Source organism: Schistocerca americana, chromosome 8, assembly GCF_021461395.2.
Source record: "Schistocerca americana isolate TAMUIC-IGC-003095 chromosome 8, iqSchAmer2.1, whole genome shotgun sequence".
Taxonomy (NCBI): Eukaryota; Metazoa; Arthropoda; class Insecta; order Orthoptera; family Acrididae; genus Schistocerca; species Schistocerca americana.
In genome coordinates, this window is record NC_060126.1 from 113,022,752 (window position 1) to 113,041,458 (window position 18,707).

The 18,707-nt window shown below is 40.2% G+C and overlaps 1 protein-coding gene across 1 annotated transcript; it reads left to right on the plus strand.

The window, feature by feature from the left end:
• The first annotated feature begins 3,564 nt into the window (after positions 1–3,564).
• Positions 3,565–17,043, plus strand: LOC124544783 (NADH dehydrogenase [ubiquinone] 1 beta subcomplex subunit 5, mitochondrial). Its single transcript, XM_047123466.1, has 4 exons — positions 3,565–3,736; positions 3,885–4,102; positions 4,913–5,019; positions 16,802–17,043. Exons 1-4 carry the CDS (start codon positions 3,643–3,645, stop codon positions 16,938–16,940), a joined length of 558 nt encoding a protein of 185 aa, XP_046979422.1. The 5' UTR covers positions 3,565–3,642; the 3' UTR covers positions 16,941–17,043.
• Positions 17,044–18,707: the final 1,664 nt, after the last annotated feature.

Sequence of the window (18,707 nt, forward strand, 5' to 3'; positions counted from 1 at the left end):
AAATTGGTATTCTCAGCACACTCTCGACAGTGTGAATCCCGGAATATTGAATTCCCCAACTATTTCGGAAATGGCAAGTCCTATGCATCTAGCTCTAACTGCCATTCCGCGTTCAAAGTCTGCCAATTGCCGTCGTGCGGCTATAATCACGTAGGAAATCTTTTCACAAGTATCATCTGAACACAAAGGACAGCTCCGCCAATGCGCTGTCCTTTTATGCCTTGTGTATGCGACGCTATCACCTTCTGTATATGTGCATTTCCTTATCCCATGACTTTTGTCGTCGCAGTGTATACTGAAGTCACAGTTCTACATACTCCTTGCGTTTGTATCTCCTATTTGAGAACGGCATTAACACATTATACTTCATTCTAGGTGTGGCAGTTTATTATTATTTCTTCAAAAAACCATAAAAGTAAAAATCTGTTGTTGCTTAAAACACGTACCAATATTTTCTTACACAAAGAGTGGTTCATACTGCTAAATGCGAAGTGAAACTCCATATACCGGCATCGGACCCCATCTTGTTATATTGTGACTGGAGCTATGGAATTACGTGCAGAAGGAAGGGAGGGATTTGACTGAACTCAGTTTTCGTAATAAAGTTTTTACTGGAGCACCTAACAGCCAATAGTACACACACGAAGGTGTCTTCTGTAGTAGAGATGAAGCCGGGTGACCCCACACGTCCGGCCCAGTGGTGAAGCAGCGTGAAACCCCAAATTAATGAGAAATCACAGCCAATTAAATAATAAATGGCGAAAGATATCTTGTTTGCGAGGAAAATTATTTTTTTGTGATTTTATACTACACAAGACTGTCTTGCAGAGTTCTCCTCAGTGTGCAGACTATGTTGTACTGTTTCATACGATGACACCTTACTGCTGTCAAAAGGACTTAAAAGAAATTGACACTGTCTGTGAAGCTCTATGTATCTGTTAGTAAAACTAGTTGCTTCTTTCACTTGACGACTAAAAAATGAATTTAAAATTTAACTTGTTCAGTATCACATGTATGTATTGTAAAATATGGTGCTATCTCGAGTCAATAAAATACAATACAATACAGAACAAAGACGAAAAGACTTATACACTTTGAATAAGCGTTAACATTGGTCACTATGCTTTAAGAAGCCCTTTCACGTTCAATGATATTGTCAAACCATCGCTATACTGAACGTCTGAGGACCCTCAAAATATTCTCAATACTGTCAATAGCCTCCATTCATATATGGACAGAGCATCATGAACCATCCACACTATGTTAGTGTGCACTATTTATGTTTTCAGTTCGCCTTTGGGCGTATCGCACCTCAGATTCAATTCTCCAAAGTTGACTTTTAACACAAAATAATTGTAATAGTTCTACACAAGCATAAACATAGTATATAAGACTACCGCTTTAGGATAATCAAGGGAAGATTCTCTATGACTCGGTGTGCTGTATTAATTTGGAAAGATACTATAGGTTCGAGAATTACATAGCAGTTCGAAAAAACCTTTCCACTTCGAAAAATACATCGCATACAAGCAGTGACTAGTAACAGGTATGTGAAATACATGTCGATTTCACCAAATTATCACAAGTCGTAAAAGATGTTTTACGATATTCTAAAAATACATCGCCTACTTGCAGTGACTAGTAAAAGGTATGTGAAATACATGTCGATTTCACCAAATTATCAGAAGTCGTCAAATATGTTTTACGATAATTGTCTGATCTTTCCCAGGCAGTTACAATTAGTTCACAGGTTTCCATAGTATTTTACTAATTGTGTTTGCTGATATTACAGAACTAAAGTTCGGAGCATTCTGATGATGTGCCAACCGCTAGGACTCTCATCGACTGCAATTGCCTCTCTCATTATCGTATTATACTTCCGTATTTTATCTCGTATTTACATTAATAAATTGTCGTATGCTACAGGACTCTTTGGAAAACAATTCATGAAAATTTCCGGGTCCACAGTCCTGATTTCAATTAGTAAATTAACTTGTGACCAGTCGCTCCTTTCTTTTTGTCAACTACTCTTGGAATCATTTCCTCTTTTTCCTTGTTTTCTCTTGCTCGGAAGCTATAGCTTATATAATTGCAGCACATGCTTTCTTTTGGGTATTCGACATCTTAACCTTGTAAAACTGCGTCGTTAACTGTTAATTTTTTCGTATTGTTGATGGTGTAAGGTCGCACTTCAATATTTTGAAGACTTGACATGCTGGTATTGTTAATAAATACGTTCAGTATGTATTGAGAATATTGTAAGCCATCAGTACTTCTCGTGAATATTTTTAGTCTTGACAATACGTTAATATGAACCGCAGACGTTCAATATATTGATGGTTTGACAATATTATTGTACGTGTGAAGGACGCCAATTTGGACCTCAGACTGTCAATAACTTTGACAGTGGCACCATTTGATGATGATAACATATTTTTACCGAAACTGGCCATCCAAAATACAGTGTTTTATTGCGATCTTGGCTAAGAAGTTTTTCTTCTCCTCGTAGTCAGTATGAGTAAACTAATTAACATAGACAAAAAATGTCAGTTGACAACGCGGTTTTACAGGGTTAAGCTGTCGAACACCCAAAAGAAAGCGAGTGCTGCGGTTATATTAGCTTACAAGCAACAGAAAACAATGAAAAAGACGAAATGGATCCGAGAATGGTTGAAAAAAGGAGCGATTGGTCACTTGTTAATTTATTGACTGAAGTCCGAACCACGGCCCCGAAAGATTTCATAAATTATCTTCCGATGAGTCCTGCATCATACATCAAGTTATTAGCGCTATTACCAGATAAGAGAGAGAGAAGCAAATTACATTAATGAAAGAGGCATTCGACAAGAGATTAAGAGTAATTTAGAGATTTCTGGCGTCAAGGTCATTCTAATGCTCGAAGTTTAGTTCTGCAATATCAGCTAGCACAATTATCAAAATTTTGTGGAAACCCATGAAGCACTTATATCTGCCTGGCAAGGACGTGTTCAGGCAGTTAATGTAAAACAGTTTTTTATCTTTGTGATAATTTGATGAAATTGGCGTGTATTTCGCAGACCTCTTACAAGTAATTGCAGATACATGACGTATTTTTCGAAATGGGAGTGTTTTCTCAAACTGCTATGTAAGACACCAGTCTATACTATGTTCTCAAATCAACGAAGTAATCATTGTCTAGGGGATACTCCTTGGGATTATTCTTGTGTATGTCTATTAAAATTATTTCGTGTTAAAATACTTCTTAAAAATTAAATCTGAGATATGATCTACCGCAACGGCGTGCTGACATAAACACACTAGCGCCGCATGGCTGGTTCCTGAAGCTCTGTCAGCGACTGAATATTGTCAGACCTTCAGTACTTGGCCTCACACGTTCAGTATGTATTCACAATAATGAGAATATTTTGAGGTCCATCAATACTGCTCGTCAATATTTCTACTATTGACAAAACGTTAATATGCTCCCTCAGACGATCAAGACATTGGATGTTTGACAATGTTGTTGAACTTGCGAAGGCCCTCCGGACATTCAAATCAGTCTTTGGTTTTCTGTGTGGTTGGTCTTCCGCCCGACAGATGTTTGATGCTTTGTACAAGGAGGTGATTGTGTGGGAGTAAATACGATACGGAAAAGAAAACGGGATGGTGGTTTGGAGTTCGTTGAGTACAGCTCTGTTGAGAGTAAGACCGAACATAGTGACAGCAACAAGTTCTGCCCTAAAGAATGTTAACAGTGGCAAGTATAAATTTTATTTATACTGAAGTGTGGCATACGGCAAATGGCAATTGATGAAATATGACCACCAGGAACTCTGAACAATTATTTCGATACCATACTTGTTTAAGCAGACCAATTTGTGTTTATTTAGAGACCTTCTTTTCAGTTCCAATAAGATGCATGAGTGGACATGGCCCAAGAACAATGCCACTTCAGCCATCTCGTTTCCAGTGGAATAAATACAAGGATTTACTACACTTTTACATATTCCTTGGAGCAATACCAGTTGGTTTAATTATTTTCTTTACGAACGTGTTTGTTGGTCCTGCTACACTTGCAGAAATCCCCGAAGGTTATGAACCAAAACATTGGGAATATTTCAGGGTATGTATCAAAAATCAATTTTTGTTACTTCCAGTAAGAATTATTTTCAAAAAAATTTTTCTTTACGTACCTCATAGAGCACTGTTATGTACCTACAAGACTGAGTTCAATTCAATTTGGTCTCGGTGATCATTTCACCTTAGTGGATATTTGCTGTGTAGAAATTGAGGGAAACATGATAACAGCTGTTGACCATTTTATAAATAGTTTTATACTGTTCGTATTTATGCCAAAACGAACAGATTGAATGTCGTAATGTGTTCGAACCCTGAAGTAGCAGTTTGTTTATATTTGTATTTTTTGTAAGGTTTGTTCTATTATTTCTTTCTATCATTTTCATTTTATGTACTCATACAGCATCTTTATAAAAGGGGCTATTACTTTTCCTGTTCATCTAATGGTTAAAATCAAAATTTAATCTCTCTCCTTGTTTAAAATGTTAACACATATATGATAGCGTTTTTGTAAGTATGCTAGAAGAATTCATTGGGCAGCCTAAGCCCTTATTCATCCAATGATCCACCTACCATATTCTCTAGATTCCCCTTCCAAAATTTGGAAAGTGATTCTTATTAATATTGATTTTCCTCTGAAGTAAGTTTTTGTATTTGCTAGTTTATTTGTGCTGATCATAAATAGACACAGTTCCTTGTGCAAATTTATTGTAGGTAGGCGTTTTTTGCATTTTTGATGTACTAACAATAGTTCATCTCCTCTTTGTATTGAATGCATAGAATAATTCAATAAATAAAAATGTAAATGCAATACAAATCATAAATTAATACAGGCTGTATTTACTTTTCTTTTCAGCACCCTATTACACGATTTCTTGCACGGTACTTATTTCCAAATCCGCAACAAGAATATGAAAAATTCCTTCATTATTCTTATGAAGAGGATGAGAAAGCCAAGATAAGGTGAGACTCGTTATTTTAATTCCCAGTTTGAATGAGAAATCTAACATAACAACTTCAAGATAACTTTGTAGAGGAGAATTGCAGGTAAAGTTTACGATGTGCAGATGTTGGCAATGCCTATGCACGTATGTGTAAGAGTGAATGTGTTATTACTTTCAACAAGAAAACCTGATCACTTGTCTTTCCCCATCCACCTCACTATCCCCAATGTTTTAATTCATAAAAACAAGAAATCTTATGAAACATTGTTTCACAATTCTGCTGTTCTGCCACCTTGAATTTTTCCAATGACCAGTTGTAAGGTTTTAACAGAATTTTTATTACAAGAGGGAACAAAAATCTCCCTGCATGTGGAGGGCTGACAGTAATAGGGTTTCTTTCTAGCTGCCTGTGCTGCGCACTTTTTAATCAGTTGATTGGCCATCACGTAGCAGCATTAGTGGTGTTCTTTTAGTAACTGACAGTTATCTATCTCCTGTCTGATTTCCACCAGCAATCTTAACACATACTTGTACTAGAATGCTAACCTCTTTCCCGAACCTTGGATGGGGATAATTTGTGTGTATGACAGTTATTTTTACTTCTGATATTACTCAGATCATCCTAAATTCACCCTTTTATTAACCAGAAAAACCATTGTGGAGTATCTGTATTGAAATGTAAGTGCAAGAATCTTAATGTCCATGAAAATGCCTGTGTAGCATGTTTCTCAACTTTACATAGTTACTCTTACTACACGCTCCTGTAGAGTGAATACTGTTAGATTTTAGCTGCTTTTCTGCATCATATTACACCCAATGGCAGTATTGACTAAAAGTCTATTAGAAAGTTCTATCTGTATGTACATACGATCGGAGAATTTTTGAATAAAGAGGAATATTCTATACTAGTCATCGGCTTTGAACAGTGCTGTAGGAAATGTGACAAATGCGATAAACAGCATGATGACTGTAACATGATCAGTGCCATTGTTTTTTCAGACGGGCTAAGTTATGGATCAGTGTGTCATTGTAAAAAGGTTTTTTGATTTTACATCTGTTGGTTTCAACTCTCAACCAAGCTGTGAAAATATGTGCCGAAAGGTGACACCACAGGAACTGTTAACATTACATCACTGGTAAAAGCCAATGACTAGTATGTTTTTAGCTTCTCTCATGTCAGTTGGGGCTGATGTGTAGTCGCTTTTTAACTCCCCTCTGTCTTCGTGTTCTACCGTTGGACTCGGGTGTGTATGACCCCGGTTGTTTTTTGCGTCCTGAAGCAAAACAAAACCAAACCAATGACTGGTATCAAATATTCCTCTTGACCTGAAATTTCTAACAAGAAGTGCAAAGCAGGCAAAACTGAACTTTTGGTTTCTTACCCACAGCTGTTTTACCTCAGTTTATTATTCATCTTGCTACCTAAGAGCTGCGCTTGGGATCTCATCCAGTGTGATTCATTGATCAACACTGCTTGTACCCATAGCCATTTTTATTTGTATATTTATTTTTGTAATATGAATCTCTGAATGATTTGCTAATCAGTTGTAAGCCTGCTGGTTGTCAGGTATGCATGTGTTTTGGTCCTTCATCAGCAAACACTACAGTCTTCAGAGTTCTACAGTGATCGAGACAGATAATTTATCTGCACTTATGATGTACCAAGGATCTTTTGCTGCATGCTCATATTAGCAGTTCGTTTCTGTTAGTATTATCTGGGTGCTGAATCTAATGATTCCTTTCAGCAAAATATGTGAATTGATATGTTTTTGATATGGAGACCAGGAAGAAAACAAGATGTTCTGAGAGAAGACTGATCTTTAATGTAGCCTGTGGCCTAGGTCATATTGGAATATGACAATTTGGATGTGAATTGGCACTATAGGAAATTGCAAACGAGTATTCCAGTTGGCCAACAGTTAACCAACAGCAGCATACATTGAAAAGCTGCAAGTGCCCTTTTACTGATCAAGAAGAGGAGGGGATTGACTTTTGTGGGGCTCTGTCATGTGTACCTACTATGAATTCTATCATATTTCTGTGCCAGCATTTGTTAATGTGACAATCTGTTTTCTGCTATTAAAACACGAGTACATCTGTGCAATTGAATGCCTTTAAAGTCCTAATATCTTAGGTTGCATTAGTAGAATTTTATGATCCAAACAGTCTCACATGTGCTCACAGAAATTTCAACAGCATAGTTGTTCTTGTTTAAGTCTAACAGAACCATTTGTGAGATATATTACTTTCTCAATTTTAATGAAAGCCAAACTGAGCTGTTGTCAAGATTGTCAGAAAGTTGATTCAATAATTTGCTGTTAACTACACGCCATTGCATGAAAATATATCCCTTTCAACTTTGTTTTCATTCTGGAGAACAGCGGACCAGATCAGGTCAATAGTGTAGGTGTGAACCTCTGTGATTTTGTTTTTGGCTAACTTCCGCATAACATGCAACATGGTAACAGTGTGTGCTTTAGTGGTGTATGAGCAAATTTTGTGAGCACCACAGTGCAGACGGTTTTATCCTTAGTGCCTGTCACAGTTATACCACATGAAGATGGTGGGAACCAACTGGGTTATCATATAAATGGAAGAAAACTAGATGTGCCACACCACTGATTTTACACTTGATGTTAACTGTGTCATTGTATGCAACATCAAGGTGCTGAAATGGATCGCATTTGCAGAGAACATGGTGGAGTTTGTGATGGTGCACTCTAATGGGAGATGTCTGTTTCTAAATTGTTTGTAAGCAATGTTAATGAATCATTGATCCCTTTCAGTGTTGCTTGTGAGAAGAATATTGGAAATGTTTCTTCTAATATTCCGGCTGAATACTGTCCAGCCATCTTCAGAGTGAGCCGAGGCGACTAACGCTCCACCACTTGCTCTGTCCTTTTAAACCTGAGCATCGAACCACTGTGTATGCGGCCAAAGATACACAAGGTGCCAGAGATGTTGATAGGTGGCAAAGAGGTGTAACATATGCATGGAAATTAAATCTATGGCTCTGCCGTCATTCCACAAGCTGATATCAATATGTCACGGAGAGCTGCGCCGTCACGACGTCTTTGTGATTTAATGACAGAAATTGCTTGATTCCATGATTTTTCCAAGCTGAAGCTGCTATCTCTATTAATTAAATTTGTAGCCAACCAAATTTCAATTGCTTCTTTCACTACGGAGTCCCAGGAAGATGAAGGCTAAAATTTCGACATTATTGTACACCATAGAGTGCTCAGTGTCAATACAGTGCTCCGCCACCTCAGATTTATAGGTTGTAAGAGACGGGTGTATCTGTGGTGCTCTATGCATCTCTCCTGGACTGTATGTGTCGTCTGTCCGATGTATGAACAGCCGCACTCACAGGGTATCTCATAAACCCCAGGCTTCCGAAGTACCAAATCGTCTTTAACGGAACCCAGGAGTCATGCAGTCTTTGGTGGAGGGCAAAAAATCACTTTCAATTTGTGTTTGCTGAGAACCCGTCCTGTTTTTGATGAAAGGCTTCCCACGAATGGCAGGAAAGCCATGGATCTAAAACTTTCCGTGTCTCCCATTTTTTGGATGTGATGGTACGCTGCAAAGATGATGGCACTATGGGACGTGCAGTGTATCGAAAACTGACCCATACAGATTTATATTTACGTGCAAATAGCTGCCACCATCCTTCGCAGACGATGAGTGTACCCAGAACTCTAGTACACAGAGCACATGTCATTGCTGATGAGAGCAGTCTGGAGGACGAGATTCTACACCTGAGAAGAGTTTTTGAAGCCAACAGGTGCTCTCCACAGCAGATATGTAAGGCACTACGAATTAAATCAACAGTGGCCACAAGAATAGTGGAAGAAGACATGGAAGGTTCTTAGAACTCTGCAGGTGGGAACCATCACTACAACATGTCCTTGGTTCTTGCCACCACCTGGTCTTAATTAACATTAATTCCTTCAGATCCTGCATTTATTCACAGTAACTACTCTTTTCTTCATTACATTTCAGTTTTCTACATCTTTCACTTTCTGACTTGCCTATTTTTTGCCATCACCCCCTGTAATCTCTGTTACATACAGTGCACTTAGCTTTTCACTCTTACTGATCTGTGCATGAAATTTTAGTAGTAATCTCTGTCTTGCTTTCTCATCCTGTCTGGTAAGCCTTCCCTGTCCCAGGCTTCTGGGTGACTTTTCTGAACTGTACTGCTTTCCTTAAGCCTCTCCAGTCCTTTTACTTCACCACTTTCCCTTCCCCTTCAACTCTTCTCCGAGAAGTAGTAGTCACTGGCTCCGAAAGCTTGTAAAATTTAAATTGTTTCGTGTGTGTGTGTTCCCCCCTACCATTTCCCAGCGAGTAGATTATTTATCTATCCGTTCATATTATCAATAATTGAATATGTTCATGATAGGACATTGGCACGTGAAACTCGTGGAGTCTCGAATCAGGACCTTCCATGGGGCTCACACCTCTGATGCAAACCTGTGTGTGGCAAGGATTGGGTGCCGAGTCATTGGAATATTTCTTCTTACACTATGCTGCAACATCAGCCCATGACCCCTCTTCTCAAACTCTATCCTCCCATTTACTTGTAAACCATGGTGGCTTCTTGATGCGAACTGAGCTTATCGAAAAATTGTGATTTTGGTCATGTTCTAACCCCCTTAGCATATACCAGTAGTCCTGCCCCCTACCCCCAGTTCTTTAAATAATTGAATTGTGTATAAAACAACTTTGGTGTAAAAACAGCTAATTTTTCACTGATCTCAGTGTTTAGAATGTCATATCTCCTGAGTGTTGTAAAATGTTATTATTTTGCTGGCACATCAGCAGTATATGTGTATACTGTGAAAAATGTGTAGTCAGTAGTGTTAATACTAAAGAAATAAGTTAAAACATCATACCTGACACTGAAGCTTTACTGCAGGAACAGCAAAAATGCAGTAAGCGATAAACATTTTTCTTCAGTGTGTGTGTGTGTGTGTGTGTGTGTGTGTGTGTGTGGGGGGGGGGGGTGGGGGGGTTGTTTTCATCAGGAAAAACAGGAAAAAGTGTGACATGCTCTAATTATTATCAAATCCTAAATGAAGAAAGATAGTCTGGGCAGTTTGTGCACCATATATAATGGTGCCTCAAGATGTATACATTATTTCTAACTTCAATACGTATTGTGTTAAATCTTTAAATAATACCTCTTAATGAGTATAACATTATTTGACATTTGTAAATTGAGAAAGTAATATATGATGTACTAAACATCAAATTTATGTTACCCCTGGAAGCCATTAGGTACATTGGATGACCATTTTAAATGTTTGCTTGTGTGGTGTCATGTTCATGTGGTATGCCTAGGAGTATGTGTTAGTTGTATCTGGGACATGGCAAGGCAGGAAACCACATTAAGAAACGAGGAAAAAAATTTGCTTCCCAATACTTCGTCTGTTCCAGAATGGATAAGGAATTCTCTTTGAATATAAAACCACCGTTCTTCTGTAGAACAGACTGAAGATGAGTAGAAGAAATCACCTCAATAAGTAAAATGAGAATAGGATCAGCATTAATCAAACTGTCATCACCCACTCTGCCATGGGCCCTGTTCTTGTGTAACAAGCTTGATGATATCCCTGTCACAATTACACCCCATAAGAGCCTCAACTAGATGCAAAAGCTAATCTTTCATGGTGGCCTTCCACTCTGTAAAGACTGTGATCAACCATTACATGAGAACATCCTTGTGGGGGAACCACTGATTCACATTAATTATGAGTAAGAGCTTTCTATCCCCCCACAAACATGCCATGTCCTTATTAAAGCTCACATAATACAGGAATATAAAACCTCTGACTAAAGTACTCTGAGGCTCAAAAGAAATATAACCTCTTACATTCTGTACAAACGACAGAAAATTTCTTGACGGTGGTAACCAAGGTACCACATACAGCAAATAAGAATGTTCTCTCCCCTCTCAACAGTGGTACCAATTAGGCTCCCAAGCCTGTTCCCTGTTATTCCTTCTACATTTGCCTTGATGTTCCCTCCCCAAGCAGAGCAGTATCCTTCTCAACAGATCACTCTTGGGGGATGGCTACCTTCCACCCACCACCCCATGAACCGCCAGCACTGCATCCCCCAACAATGACCAGAGGCTGATGGAAGCCTGGGAAATAGGCCTTAGGATGGCCCATTCATCTTTAATTCCAGCAACCTATCCCAATGTTTCCAAGCTGGAAATAAAATTCCGAAAGAAAAGAAACTACTGAAGGGAAGATGGATGCAATAACCCTAACAGTCTCTCATGCTCCTTAGCACATCCGTCCCCACATCGGTGAGTCCATTCACATCTGCAGTGACTACTCGAGCAGTTTGCAAGTTCTTGATAAATATTACACTTACCATCCCTTGGACATGGCTATCCAGAATTTCCCGTATGCCCTTGAACAATGTGGACACAAAGTGACCTTTGTCTGGACGCTGGGCCATGTTGGGACCCAGGGGAATGAACTTGCTGATAGCCTGGCCAATCTGGCAACCAGTAAGCCAACTCTTGAGATCAGTATTCTGGAAACATCTCCAATTGGTATTACACCGTGAAGTTTTAGGGATATGGAATGGCTCACTCTCTGACTTCACCAAACTAACTACAGATGATAAAGGAGACCATGAATCTGTGGAGGTCCTCCATGCAGGCCGCTTGCGAGGACCTTACCATCCTTTGCTGGCTCTGTGTTGACCATACTTGGCTGACTCAGGGTCATCTTTTCCATCACGAGGACCCATCTCATTGTCGTTATGGTTCCGGTTTGATGGTACCCTACATTTTGCTGAACTGCCCAACCTAGATGCCCTATAGCAGACTCTTAGTCCCTTACTCACTACCCTTAGTATTAGGAGACAATGCCTCAGCAGCTGATTTAGTTTTACATTTTATTTGTGAAGGTGGCTTTTACCGCTCTGTTTAAGGGAGGGCAACTTAACCTTATCGGCCCATTTAAGGTTTGGCAGAGCACTGTTACCTCCTCTGCGCAGACTGGGCTGTGGCAGTCTGGGCTTGGTGGTCCACCCTAGCCCTCATCGTACCTGCTCTTTTACTCTTTCTCCCCCTCTTGCATTGTCTATTTGACTTCTTTGACTTGTTCAATTTTTGTCTGTCTGTTTCTCTTGCCCTGTCCATGGTGCTAGTCTTTCCTAGGCTATTTCTGAGTGGGGTACCTCTGGTAAGTGACTGTTCTTGCTAAATCTCCCTTTTTTCTTTTTGTTCCTTATCTAGCCTTCATTGAACTTTGGCAGACCTTGGGGTTTTCTTCCTTTAGGTTTTGGGCTGTAGGCCATCTCTGATGAACAGTTGTGTATACCTTTGTGTCTGAGAAAAAAGGGACTAATGACGTAGTTGTTTGGTCCCTTTAATCATCCAACCGACACATCCTAACAGTCTGCCAAATGCCACCTACAGAAATTATGCAAATTGACAGGAATCCAACAGGTGCTACTGGCTTATTTCAAAGTGCGTAACAAAAATCAAGCTCCTGGGAGGTCTTCTGGTGGCGTTTCCACATTGGCCTACATGACCAGTTAACAGATCCCACTCCGTACTTCAAGCAGTGGCTGTGCTTTTACAAACATACATAAATCTTATACTCTGTAACATTTATCTATTTCCAGATGGGGAGGTCACATATCAGCTGATCACTGATTTGATCTTCTAACTATCCACATGCTTATCAATCTTAGGGCATTTTAATGTTCAGTCTTTTGTGAGGCAGTTCAAAAATCTCTGTGAGGTAGTATACTAGAACAGGTATTATTCAGTTATAAACCCCAGGTTGTCCACTTACTTTAGGCAGCCTATGGCACCTTCTCGGCTATATATGTACCAATATGTAACCCCCAGCGCTCTCTCTCTCTCTCTCTCTCTCTCTCTCTCTCTCTCTCTCTCTCTCTCTCTCTTTTTGTCCATGCTGGAATGTAAGGAATGGTGGCTGGCGTAGCTTCATTTCGATAAATCTTACTCCCTCCCAAAGGATGTACCAATACTGTGACATTATAAGCAATAGAAGCAGCAGTCCCTCTCTCCTCAGGTATCAGCCAGTGGATACACTGTGTTTATGGACACCAGTCATCATACAGTATCGTGGGCATCTATCAGGATGGTGCCATTTATTCTGATGTCACTATTCTTGCTGTACAATTGACAACACAATTTGCTCAAGCCTCAGCATGTGGGAGTTAGCCTCCTACCTTCCACCACCATAAAAATGAATGAACAATATTTAACAATCCTTTGATTCTCAGTCCTCAGAAGCATACATTAACCATGCTACGAACAGGAACTTCCCATTGCCTTGGTGCATTGCTGTGACATAGCTCCATGCTCAGATTGAATACATAACCAGATGCTACGTTATGGTCTCCTGAAATACAAACATCATATTTTTGCTGTTTCTTTTTTTTTAGTACCATCTGGTCTCCAGCCTTGCACTCCCCTCCTCCACCAATAGAGCAAAAGTGTAGGTGTCGCTATGTTGAAACTAGGGAAGAATACATACAAGATGGACAGCTATCTCCATATTTCTTACAAATGTTTTACGCATTTGGTTCAAATGAATGGTGCACAGGTGACTTATTTGAACTCTTGAGACTAAGGGACTTGTATCCAAATTTCAGTGCGGATTTTGAGAGAGCTCACCTACCAGTGACTGCCTAATTTGCTTGTAATCCACTATCAGAATGGACTTCAGTCAACATCAGTAATAAAGTATGACCCCAGGTCATTCTCTTTCCTTGCCATGGTGTCGCAGGAGTTGGTGGGTTGGTTTGGGGAAGGAGACCAGACAGCGTGGTCATCGGATTGGGGAAGGATGGGGAAGGAAGTCGGCCGTGCCCTTTCAGAGGAACCATCCCGGCATTTGCCTGGAGTGATTTAGGGAAATCACGGAAAACCTAAATCAGGATGGCCGGACGCGGGATTGAACCGTCGTCCTTCCGAATGCGAGTCCAGTGTGTAATCACTGCGCCACCTCGCTCGGTGTCGGAGGAGTGCAGGACTAGACAACAAGGAGCAAAATCCTGCCCCCAGTATCTGGTCCATACCAGGGTTGACAGGGACACATTTTTGGCCACAAAGCCAAATATGGGGAATTTGCAGCCATTTCCATGATGAAGAATGGTTCCTTCCTCGTTAAATCATCATCTCTTGCACGTTCACAGGGACTGCTCTGTAGTGAGAAGTTTGTGACATTCCTGTGACTGTCATTCTCCACAGTTCAGTCCAGGGCATCATCTTTCACCATGATCTTCTGCAAGCTGACAGATGAGCTGCGGGCCAACTTAGAGGGAAGGGGTGTGTACTTGATCCGCTGGGTCCATAGGGGACCAAGAGAAAAATGAGTTGCTATTGGGGCCTTCATCTTGGCTTTTGAGGATGATACATTGCATGAAAAGTGAAGGTAATGGTTTACCAGTGTGATGCAGAACACTATGTTCCTCCTATGACATGCTTCAGGTGCAGGAAGTTTGGACATATGTCTTCCTGTTCCACTGCCACTGCTGCCTGCAGAGATTGTGGGTGTCTGTTGCACATGAATGTTCCTTGTGCCCCTCCCACCACACTTCTGTGTAAACTGCGGCAAGCTTTACTCTCCCCACTCACCAGATTGTTCCATTTTTAAGCAAGAGAAGAAAATCCAAGAGTGTAAGATTCTGGACAAGCTCACATATCAGGAGGCCAGAAAAAAGTATGAACATCTTAATCCCAGACAAATGACACAGTATTAAGCAACAGCTGCAACACCATCTCCTTCTTTATTGCTCCACTTACAGTGGCCCCTCAGAGCCACCTACTGATACCTGTCCCCCAGATGATTGGCTCCCTTCTGGTGCTTTCACTGCACCCACTTTGATAGTATTCTCTCCCCAGCTGTGAGGGACATTGGTTCCCATCCCCTAGCCAGAGCAGCTCCTCCGGCTTCCCTAGCTGAGAAGAGGTCCTTTGGGGCTCTTCCTTCCACTGTTCCTGCTGGTCCACCGCCAGACTCCAGATGCCGGATGAAGGAACCATAGGTTGCTGACTGCCGGACTTCCCATTCCTCCTGTGTCTCAGAAACCAATTGGAGGAACCTTATCAGTCATTGTCTTCGAAGAAGAAGAAGAAGAAGAAGAAGAGTCCTTTAAGGTGAAGGAAACTCTGGTGGCCGCCTCGCCACTGGACTCTGCATGTACTCCTTCTGTGCCCAAGGTGGAGATCCCGGTTGCCACTGAGGTACCAGATCTCCCCAGCCAATGTACCACACAATCTATGGGGGTCCATGGTTGTACTTATGGTGCACTGTAGTTGGCATCTAAAGTACTACCAGGCACAGAAGTCATGAACATAAATGGAATGTGGGACTGTAGGGTCCACAATCTCTACAAATCTTAATTGCTATTAGGAAAAGGGTTACTCTCAAAATGGAATTTTACAGGAGACTGATTTACTGTGTGTGAGGGAGACTGTGTGACGCACCTACTTGATCACGGAAAGACCAATGGGACAAAAAGTTACGGATAAAAATTGGGAGGACACCTATGCCCCACCCATGTATTAAGATGACGATGTCACCACGTGGTGTTAAAAATGCAATGAGGTGTTCATGGTGGTTGGTCGATTGGAGTGAAAGGGACTGAACTGCAAGGTCTTTTCTCCTGTCATGTATTAAGTGTAAAATCAGGAGCAGTCATGAAAGGAAAGAGGTGAAATGCAAATTCTGGAAAGCCTAGGTATAGCTAACACAGTAGAGAGAGAGAGAGAGAGAGAGAGAGAGAGAGAGAGAGAGAGAGAGAGAGAGAGAGAGAGAGAGAGGAGGAGGAGGAGGAGGAGGAGGAGGAGATCATTAAGAGAACAGTCAAGACAAGTTGTTAAAACCAAGAAATGAAAAAGAATAGTGTAAAAAAAGTGGAAAGGGTACAGGCCAGGCTCGACCACCCACTCAAGGGATGCCAAGGAAGCCCTAGGGGGGACGGGGCGGAGCCGGAGATGGGCACCCGATCACCCCTCTGGCGGTCAATGAGGCCAGAAAACACTACCTTACAGGGATGAATAGAAACCACCTTCCCAGGCAAAATGTAACATCTTGTCGGCCAAGTTGGTGTCATCTGCTAACACTTGAGGTAGTGTGTCAGCACGATTAAGATGCCACCTCAAAGTAGCCAAATTAGGGCAATCTATGAGTAGGTGGGCCACTGTCAGGAGGTCTCTGCAATGGCAGTGAGGGGGATCCTCACATCTGAGTATGTCGCCTTGGGTCAACCAAGTTTGGCCAGTGCGACTGAGGACAGTGGACTCCCTGCGAGAAGCGCTCAGAATTTTACAGACGGTAAAATCCTGATGTGCCCATACCTGAACAGCCACAGCTTCCAATGGTGCAAACAGGTTTGTCAGAAATATTGTGAGAAACTTGTTCATCATGAGTCTATGTATGTCATTCAGGTCATTCAGATAGCTTTCAAAACTAAAATACTGAGATACTGCAAAGTCAAAAGATTAGGTATCTGAAAGTGATGTAAACAGGAATGGCATCTGTCTGAGTTGACCCTAGTCATGTCAGCCTCACCACACCATGTTTTATCATAAAGGAAATGGAAATAAATATAAGTGGCATAATAAAGCTTTCATGGAGTGGAACCATACCTCTTTTTGTCGCTTAGCTCTCTTGTCTAGTTATGAAATTACCAGAACAGTTTGAACATTCCTTTGTTACATTCTTTATATAGATAGGTAATTGTTTGTGCAAAACTATCTTACTTAGTCACGCTATTTTTTATTTTTTCAGGAAACTTGAAAAAGAAATCAAAGCTAAGATGGCAGAGAGAAGTGATTACCAAGCGTATTACTATCGGCCTGCAATTGCTAAATATCACCGCATCTCTAAAGAAGCATCTAATTATCTGGAATCTTTAAGAGGAGATTAGTTATTGAAGAAATACAGAATTTTTTGTAGCATATTGCTAGTGTATATATGGAATGATTTCTGAATCAATTTACTTGTACAAATATATTATTTATAAAACATTGCATGTGTGTGTTGTGTACACATGTACTGAAACCTTAAGGTGCTAATCTCATATCATAGTGTTGATAACACAGGTCTAAAAAGTACAGTTACTAAAACAGAACACATTTAAAACCAAAATGTCAGAACTAAAGTGAAATGAGAATGGTGCAGTTGTTGGGAGTGTTAGAGTTAATGCCTTATGTCATCAATTATTTTGTAATCTGTGTTCCACAATGTTCAGTGATTCCAAATGCCTCCCATACAATTCCTGTGAATGAGTTCACCAGAAATTTGTCAGTATGCTACCTTATTGAAATCATAACTTTTTGTGCATCCTGTAAACTTGATTTAATTTTAAAGCATCTGCAGTACTTACTCAAACTTTAGTTCCCATTGTAAGTTATGAATCACTGCAGTTCATATTAAAATCTGTGCACAGCAGTACTACAGCTGAACATTAACTGGAATGACAATGACGATTTTGTGACTGTGCTCAGTGAAAAACCCATAAGTCTGTAGATTGCAGCTCTAAGAAGAGTTATTGATGTGTGAAGTCATTTCACCCTTTGACAGAAACTTTTACTTTTCAGTGCAAGCTCTGAGAACAAAATACATGTATATCAATTTTTCTTAATAGCACAGGATGTATTACAATGGTTTTCCTGCAGGAGGGTAATCTGTTACAGTAATTGGGCGAATATGAAATACACTTGAACTTTCAGATGTACTTGGGACCCGTGTTTCTGGACAGTATAAAATGTTGACTGAAGGATGTGGAACAAGCACTTTGTAGAAAATTTATAATTCCAGCACTGTGAAATGAACAATCTCATATCTATGTAATATTATTTGCTGTTAAAAATGGATTTGACCAGTAAGGGTATGGTAATTGTGTAGTTCATCTGCCACTAATCAGTGTGTTGCTTAACTCTCCAAAGAACATTTTTTTCAGTTTTCCTCTTCAGAGAAACACAAGATGATTTCAGTTGTCTGTGACAATGATTACAGGTAAAAGAATATTATATATTTTTGTCTGGTTTTTGAAGATAGGTGTGTTAGAGGGGAGGCTGCATCACAGGGTGCTCCAGCTCATCGGTGCATTTGTCTGAAAGATAGCAAGTGTTATTCTTTTTTTGTGCATGTTGATGACTCCTTTGACTGTTGGTGAGTTGTCTCCTGAAGTCTGAAATTATCTGCATTCTGTCAGAACTTTAATTACCATATTTAGGTCAATGGAAGAGTCTTCTGATATTGAAAATGAATGATCACATGTTTACTTCAAACATTATGGCAGATAAAAATCCTGAATTAAATTGGGAGCAGACTACAGGTCTAGTGATCTTTATCTTTCATGGGATTTCTTGTCCGAAGCTTAATGGGTGGGTTCCTTAAGCATGGCGTATTAAATCAAAGCGCATAGACATTTTTTGTTTGTATTTAAACATGATAACCTGTTGTGTTCTGTTGTTAAAGTGTAGTGAATAAGTTGCTCTAACGAGGGTTTTTCATAAAGATGGGAACACAGGCTTTAAAATTAAGTATTTTTCCTGTTGAAAATCTGCCTTGGAATGAGAGAAACTGAATGAAGTGCTGTAAAAGGTATATATATCTTCATTATGTTTACTTGTTGTACACACAATGCCATGATGGGGTCCAGCAAGTGGACTGGTGTGGAGAGGCATAC

Coding starts and splice junctions, on each gene's coding strand:
- LOC124544783 (XM_047123466.1), top strand. CDS start 3,643: ATGGTGGTTTGGAGTTCGTTGAGTACAGCTCTGTTGAGAGTAAGACCG. Junction 3,737..3,884: donor CCTAAAGAATGTTAACAGTG/GCAAGTATAAAT, acceptor CCTTCTTTTCAG/TTCCAATAAGATGCATGAGT. Junction 5,020..16,801: donor GATGAGAAAGCCAAGATAAG/GTGAGACTCGTT, acceptor TTATTTTTTCAG/GAAACTTGAAAAAGAAATCA.